Genomic DNA, 8,349 nt, shown 5'->3' with positions numbered 1-8,349 from the left:
ATCTATCCTATTCTCTATTGGCTGTATGAAAGTTGTGCATGTGAAACTGTGCACCATGCCCTTATCCTCTGCACAGCCTTTCAGGCTGAACAACGTGTGTGTGTGTGTGTGTGTGTGTGTGTGTGTGTGTGTGCGTGTGTGTGTGTGCGCACCGTGACCTTATCCTCTGCACAGTCTTTCAGGCTGATCCAACACATGTTGTGTGTGTCTGTGTGTGTGTGTGTGCGTATGTACACCGTGCCCTTATCCTCTGCACAGTCTTTCATTCAGGCTGATCAACGTGTGTTGTGTGTGTGTGTGTGTGTGTGTGTGTGTGTGTGTGTGTGTGTGTGTGTGTGTGTGTGTGTGTGTGTGTGTGTGTGTGTGTGTGTGTGTGTGTGTGCGTGTGTGTACACCGTGCCCTTATCCTCTGCACAGTCTTTCAGGCTGATCAACACATGTGGGCCTAGGTCTTACAATTCAAACTCAAAAGAGAAGGAAAAAAAATCCGAAAAGATCAGTAGAAATTGTACAGCCCCGTTATGATGCAATGCCATTAGGTTATAGCTATACACAAGTTGCATGTACAAAAAATACCCTTATCTGGCCCTTATATGAAGAAAAAGTGTACAGGTAGTTAGATCATGCACAAACAGGGCCTCCGCACTTAGTATTGCTTCGCTGCCAAACAAATATGAGAAAATCAGGACCCCTACAATATCTAGCTTCAAATTCACGTATGGCTCATTCTCGAGGGTAAAGTCCTTAAGCCGATGAGTATATACAGCGCTGTGACGGCCCCCAGCAGACGGCCCCCAAGTAAGGCCTCCATTGAGATGATGTCCCTGGACTGGAGCGTACTGAAATCCCCGAAAAAATCCACTCTCCTGCATCCAGCCAAGCCTCTTGTTCAGTCCGCACCGCGAGTGTCTTTTGCTTTTTTTTGTATCTTTCGGTTTTTTTTCCCCCAGTCTTCACACACCCTCAAATGTTTTAGTAGTCACTAGTAGCCTCGTGTTTAAAAGACAATGAGATCCTCATTGTGAGCCCTTGTCTATTAACCAAGACATGTCCCCTGTTCTGAAACAGAGATGGTGAGAGCAGGTTAGTATTGCAGATACAATGCTGCATTCTCTCTCATTCACATATATTTCATTTATAAGCATTTTTCTGTGCAAATTGACTCTAACAGGTATAATAAATATGATACAGTATGTAGGATTGTTATGGCTGATTCAGCCTAGAAAAGCACTGTGTCAAAGATGGCTATTTTGTGTTTGAATGCAGGAATATGTTTTCATACTTGGCTTTACACTCAAGCATGAGAAACGGCACAGATATGGTCCTCAAAAGCTGTACAAAAGGAAAACTGTGCCGACTAGAAGACAATGGTTTCTCTAAGTCAGTAACTTTTCAAATACATTAACTCCAGATAGACAGTTATGTCAACCCATCCTGTTGCACAGTGTGTCTGGCAACATTTGGTCTCATGCTATTCTGCGGTGTGTGTGTGTGGAAATATTACAAATATAAAACGCTCATTGTATCTCTTCTCGCTGCCGTGGGGCCACGGTTAAGGAAAGGAATCACACTTACTCCACATCACGTTTCCTAATCGTCTTTCCGGAGCCAAAGACCTCTGCCACACGCGACACAATAGGGTCATAGTTCATGCTGGCCACAGCCACCACCTCCTCACTCCTGCAAGTAGGAACAAGAGGTAGCAACTCTTACTCGGAAATATACTGGCATATCTTTCTGTCACAGTAGTGGCCATGTTGAGGGGTTTCACTTCTCAGTGGTTGCGCTAAAAAAAAATCTGACCTAATATCCAAATTTGGTTTTCGACATTCATTATTTCCACTTGGTGTGCACTGAATTGTACTTTTTGTACAATTGTACAATTGTTTTAAATCATTCAATTACTATTTACTCCACAGAGTTTGTTAAAAATGTCTTAAACTAATGTCATGTATAACGTATATAAACATCTTCAGAAAGTGACAAATAAACAAATAGAGAAGGATCCAGTGTGTTTGCAGTCAAATTAATCCTGTAGAATACAGTGTTTTGAATGGCTCCCTCTGGAGATAGGGTTGTATAGAAGATTGACACTTAACTTTAGGTAACTGTAAAAAAGGATATTACTTTGGTATGAGGTGTGTTTGTGGAAGAAACCAACCAAAACAGATATGAAATACCTAAAGAAATTAAGTCCAGTAAACATGCTCAGGTGTTTTGAAATGAAGACTCACTTTGTGTAAAATGCAACAAATTTCAGGTCATCCAAATCTCCCTGGATGACGACATCATCAAACCCATCTCCGTATCCTTGACAACAAATGAGAAGAGACTTGAAAATACGAACATTATCTGTGCCTCGTGCTCTTTCAAGCTCTATTTTTAGCTGTAGCTTTGGATTGCACTCATGGTGCACCGTCGACCATATTCAAATACTATCTTCCTTTCCTGTGATCAGAAAATGACTGTCAGCGTTTATTACTTTGTGTAGACTTGCTTAGAAACAATCCATTCCAATCCAAAAAAAAAAGCTGTAGCTTTGGATTGCACTCATGGATTGCACTCATGGTGCACCGTCGACCATATTCAAATACTATCTTCCTTTCCTGTGATCAGAAAATGACTGTCAGCGTTTATTACTTTGTGTAGACTTGCTTAGTAACAATCAATTTTTTGGTAAAAAAAAAAAACCAACAAAAACCATATTATGGGCTACACACCATTTCTGTACATTGTATTTTCTGATGACTATAGAAAATGAAAAGGAGACATGCTGTTTGTGTTAGGCCTGTAGCTTTACCTGCATAGCGTATGCTCTTCCCAAACATGGCGCTCCAGAAGTATGGCACTGTCTTCACCTCCGTGGGTCTTCCCATCATGTTGAGAGCTGCCACCCGCCCTGCAGAAAAGCACAAGCGCATTCGATCATTTATCAGACTCTGATAAAAAGAAGTCTGATGAGAGCAAAGGAGAGCTCACAGTGACTGACTGCTCCCACGCCTTGTGACAATGACATTCCTAAGCCTTCCATTAGAACTTAAGTCACGACATGATTGAACGTGGCAGCTGATTATACTAGCATTTACAAAAATGTTAATTGGTAAGTACATTGTTAAATACACAAAATACTAATAATCATGAGATTTAGATTTATTTATTTATTTATTTTGAATAAAACCGAGTGGTACAACATTATTAAAAGGAGGCTTTAAAACTACAAATGATATATAATTGTTTCAATTGTGTCTTTCAAAAAGACAATTACAATTATCCATACATCCATAGGGACCCTGCATTGTACTTGATTACTACAGGGCCCTACAGAGTGAAAGTGGTCTCTTAATGTAAATATTAGACTTTAATCAGCTGGTCTGAGTTTGGTGTGAGTGTCAATGACACACAGGCAAACCAATATTTACATGAATGAATGAATGAATGAATGAATGAATGAATGAATGAATGAATGAATGAACACTGGGGTTAGCAACCCTAAGTTTTACTATAGGTATATTGACATTAGGTCAGAACAGCATATTTACTGAATGTATTTATGTATTTTGCAGACACCAGTATTCAAAAAAAGCTTAGATAATCAAGCTACCTTGGAATCAAACTCATCCATCACCATAGTCAATATCTGTCTATACACAGGGCCACTGGTCTCAGACAGGTGTTAAGACAGGGGAAATGCATGTGAACCAAAGACAGCGTCTGTGTGGTCCATACAGGACTCAGGACACGTCACCTGACGAAGGCAGGACGTATCTTACCATGCACATGGGCCATCTGCCAGTGGGGGATGTTGGCCTTCTTGTTGTTGCGCAAGGAGAGAGGGAAGGTGACCACGTCTCCCCCAGCGAACACCCCTTCCACATTGGTCTGCATCGTCTGAGGAGGAAGAGGAGGAAGGGCATTTTGATATCAGTATTAGCGAACACCCCTTCCACATTGGTCTGCATCGTCTGAGGAGGAAGAGGAGGAAGGGCATTTTGATATCAGTATTAGCCGAACACCCCTTCCACATTGGTCTGCATCGTCTGAGGAGGAAGAGGAGGAAGGGCATTTTCATATCAGTATTAGCCGAACACCCCTTCCACATTGGTCTGCATCGTCTGAGGAGGAAGAGGAGGAAGGGCATTTTGATATCAGTATTAGCGAACACCCCTTCCACATTGGTCTGCATCGTCTGAGGAGGAAGAGGAGGAAGGGCATTTTGATATCAGTATTAGCGAACACCCCTTCCACATTGGTCTGCATCGTCTGAGGAGGAAGAGGAGGAAGGGCATTTTGATATCAGTATTAGCCGAACACCCCTTCCACATTGGTCTGCATCGTCTGAGGAGGAAGAGGAGGAAGGGCATTTTGATATCAGTATTAGCGAACACCCCTTCCACATTGGTCTGCAAGGTCTGAGGAGGAAGGGCATTTTGATATCAGTATTAGCGAACACCCCTTCCACATTGGTCTGCATCGTCTGAGGAGGAAGAGGAGGAAGGGCATTTTGATATCAGTATTAGCGAACACCCCTTCCACATTGGTCTGCATCGTCTGAGGAGGAAGAGGAGGAAGGGCATTTTGATATCAGTATTAGCGAACACCCCTTCCACATTGGTCTGCAAGGTCTGAGGAGGAAGGGCATTTTGATATCAGTATTAGCGAACACCCCTTCCACATTGGTCTGCAAGGTCTGAGGAGGAAGGGCATTTTGATATCAGTATTAGCGAACACCCCTTCCACATTGGTCTGCAAGGTCTGAGGAGGAAGGGCATTTTGATATCAGTATTCGGCACATTAAGAAACGTGAAAAGTTTGAGAATGGTGTAGAATGGTGCAGCGTTGGTACTAAGTGGGTCCTCAGTACCTTACTGACGGTGATAAAGGGTTAGGGTTAGGTTAAGTGGGTCCTCAGTACCTTAGTGACGGTGATAAAGCCCTTGGAGTCCATGTGTACACCGCTCTGTTTCAGGAATGCAGTGGCTGGACCAGAACCTGCGAGGACATTTAACAAAGTTCATAACAGTTCATTTATTCAGAAGAATAATGCCTTCCTAAACCATCAACCTGACAGTGGAGTAGTGTTTCAATAAATAACTTAAAATACAAAATATCCCAGAAGTGAAAATAATGATATGTTCTGTGGTAGGAACTAAGAGCTGGAAACTGAAGTAAACTGAAGTAAAATGAAGTAAAATGAAGTAAACTGAAGTAAACCAGCTGATGAGCTCACCGGCACCGATGACGCACACGTCAGCTCGTAGGACCTTGCCGCTTTTGAGGACCACTTCTTTTAACTCCATGAGAAAACACATACACATACACACATGGGTATCAAAACTGACATCAAATGCAAACAGACTTAGTATCTGTGTGATACTCTGCTAATTGCAGCTGGAAGCACCCTGGTCTCCAGCGAGTAATTTACATATTTCAGTATTGTCAAATAACTCCAGGCTACACACTGCTACACACTTTCCAAATGAGGTACCATTAAGAGTGAGTATCCTATGACTATGCAGTAGGTGGACCCCAGACTCCCAAGCTGGGAGTGTGTAGGCAGCTGGATGACCCATCTTTTACCACACACCAGGGTACTCCCTACTTTGGTTAAGTTCTAGAAGGTTCTATGAAGGTGTTGCTGTATATCCATCTTTTGCCACACCTACTCAGACACACAAACACACAGACATACACACACACACACACACACACACACACACTGAATACAGAGCTGAAACGTTCCTTTACAGCTGTAATTGCCATAGAGGCAATTATTTTACAAAGACCTTCCCATAAGGATTCTTAGTGGAACGATGAAGAAAAAACTGGTCAGATAATGCAGTAAACCACCTGCTTAGGTGTAGGCTTCCTAATACCAAGCCGAGTCTCTCACTTTATGGGTACCTGTCCATGATGGCCACGCATCTCCGACACCTCATTCAGCATGTAGAACTTCACCCTGTTTGTCTCAAAGAGCTACAGAAGGAGGAATTCAAGACGTGGGGTTAAGAATACTAGCTTTCAGGGTAGTGTGTTCACAGTACGAGGCATCGAACGGAAAGTAATGTCAAATGACCTGTCTCGTGTCTCATTGTTCATACAAAATCAATCAAGGATGTTTTAAGCGCAGGTCTTAAGCTAAGGCTTAACATGCGGGGGGGGGGGGGGGGGCAGCAAATCCAAAATTGACTGTCTGTGCATATGCCATTCAAAATAGAATATAATAGAATCACATTAACATGATATATAGCAAGAAGTTTAAAGTGTGCTCTGAATCTCTTTAGATGGGGGTCTACGTTTTCATCATAGTAATACCTTCATTATGGCTTTGCCCACTTTCTCTCCAAAAACCTTCCGGAAGGGGATCACCTCTCTCCCAATGACTGACACTGAATGGGCCTTGTCTGTGAGGGCTGCTGCCACCTCCATACCTAAATCACACCACAACATTGATCACCTCGTTATAATGTCAGTCATCCAACATCATAAACAGAATTACTCCCAAGCCACCTAATAATATGTGCCAAGTTAATGTGCCCTGGGGATTGACATAAAGCATTAGAATCACTCCCTCATAGAATAATGACATTGTATCAGTGGGTGTGAATGAGTGTAACACTGACCTATGAAGGACGTTCCCACGATGACGGCGTTCTTGTTGTTGGCTAGCCGAGCTATGCTGTTAGCATCCTCTGGGTTCCTGGGGTGGAACACGTTCTCCACGTCCTTTCCTATGTAGTTCAGTGGCTTGGGCCTTTAAGGAACGTAAGCACACATTAAAACCAATATGAAATTGTTGAGATGGATGCAGAATAAGGGGGAAGAAAAACAAGGATAAATCTGTATAGTGGTCAGAGCTTAACAATTGATCCAACTACTTTTCAAAATGAGGAAGAAGACAATCAAGACAGGGGGGGACTTTACCAAGAAAGCCAGAGACAAGTGTTAGAACAGTCTGCATTTACCCTTTTCCCTTGACATACCTTTGGGGTAGTTGATCATCTCAGACTGGTTTAGTAGAGATGGCCAGCAGAGAGCCTACAGATGACCTTGAAAACTAATCGGATGTCAAGAGGACATCGAAGGCCTTATGGTAGCCTTGAATAGACAGAGTCCGCGGTCACCAAAGCATCAACACTTTCATCAAACATGACTGCTCCATAGCAGACTGACAAACCCAACAAACGGAAAAGCAGCAGGAAATAGGCTGCAGGACCAGACAAGCTGGCAGAGAGAGACTGTCCCAGGCAGAAAGCCACAGAAGGAGGGAAAAGATGGGAAAATAGGGGCCCAGCTTCTCCTTTAAACAAAAACGACCCTGGATGAAGATGGGCTATTCAAAGTTAACATCCAGATGAAATGGTTGGTTATAATGAAGCTCAAACTGAAAAAAAAAGAGACTAAAAGGTTACTTCTGGAAGATGAGGTTGGGAACCTGTAGAAGAGAGGGAACGACCCAAGGCTCAGGAAGCTTCTGGAATGAGAAAGATGCAGAGACTGACAGAGGCTATGCAGAGTTTCCGTGAACAAAATGCTAAAGGAAAATGCTAAAGGAAGACACAAGGCCCAAGAAGTTCAAAGTTCAAAGTTCAAAATCTGCTAGCGTGCCAAAACCAGATTGAGCAGTGTGTAGAGGAAGGGACCAAAGGTTTCCAGGAGTTTCCGGAGGCCAAGCGCTGGAGGGTACGCCACGGTGCTGAAGGGAACGCCACGGCATAGCTGACGCCGAGGAGTTAAAGTTGCAATAGTTCAAAGGTCAGCAAAGCCTCATCACATCCAAGGAGTCCAGGAAGTACAAAACAAGCCAATAAGATTCCTGCTTGTTTGCAAGAGACAAAAATATACCATTGAGAAAGTCTGTCACTGCCACTTTAAGTGCAGAGATCACAAAACTGCAAAGCCACAAAAAGCTTGTGAACGAGAGAGATGGACTGAAAAAGCCGTAGAAAGCTTGTGAATGAGAGATAGACTGAAAGCTTGTGAATGAGAGCGATGGACTGAAAAAGTGGTCTCAGCGGGCAGGATAAGCTGAAGTGATGACACTGGAGAAGTCCAAGCAGCACAGAAAACGAAGGTGCTTGAAATGAAGGCGCTTGCGAGGACAACAAAAGCTTTGGGAGAAACTAGCTTCAGGGTGCACAAAATCCTGGACATCAGCACAAAAAAAAATCAAGATCCAGTGGCAAGATTCCTGAGATTGGTGTAGTTGTGACGACAATACGAAGAAAGTCTTTGACGCCGTGAAATGGTGTGAGAGTGGAATTAGGGGAAAGAAGACTGGGAGACTTATGACAGCGCAGCAACAACCAAAAAGGTGACAACTGGAGAAAAGGAGAAAAGGAAAAACAGTTG

The 8,349-nt window shown here is 43.1% G+C and overlaps 1 protein-coding gene across 1 annotated transcript in view; it reads right to left on the bottom strand.

Annotated features, from left to right (window-relative positions):
• Positions 1–360: 360 nt before the first annotated feature.
• LOC105891675 (apoptosis inducing factor mitochondria associated 3) overlaps positions 361–8,349 on the bottom strand; it is a 28,304-nt gene continuing 20,315 nt past the window's right edge. Inside the window, exons 11-20 of the mRNA XM_012817856.3 lie at positions 6,621–6,751; positions 6,313–6,428; positions 5,902–5,973; positions 5,228–5,291; positions 4,913–4,989; positions 3,771–3,888; positions 2,801–2,899; positions 2,235–2,310; positions 1,576–1,680; positions 361–1,059 (exon numbers count right to left, since the gene is read on the bottom strand). Coding sequence (XP_012673310.2) covers positions 1,017–1,059; positions 1,576–1,680; positions 2,235–2,310; positions 2,801–2,899; positions 3,771–3,888; positions 4,913–4,989; positions 5,228–5,291; positions 5,902–5,973; positions 6,313–6,428; positions 6,621–6,751 — 901 coding nt within the window. The 3' untranslated portion in view covers positions 361–1,016. The remainder of the gene's footprint in view (positions 1,060–1,575; positions 1,681–2,234; positions 2,311–2,800; positions 2,900–3,770; positions 3,889–4,912; positions 4,990–5,227; positions 5,292–5,901; positions 5,974–6,312; positions 6,429–6,620; positions 6,752–8,349) is intronic.

Source organism: Clupea harengus, chromosome 7 (assembly GCF_900700415.2).
Source record: "Clupea harengus chromosome 7, Ch_v2.0.2, whole genome shotgun sequence".
Lineage (NCBI taxonomy): Eukaryota > Metazoa > Chordata > Actinopteri > Clupeiformes > Clupeidae > Clupea > Clupea harengus.
Note: the sequence above shows the minus strand (reverse complement) of the source record. Positions and strands in the feature narration are given on the sequence as shown.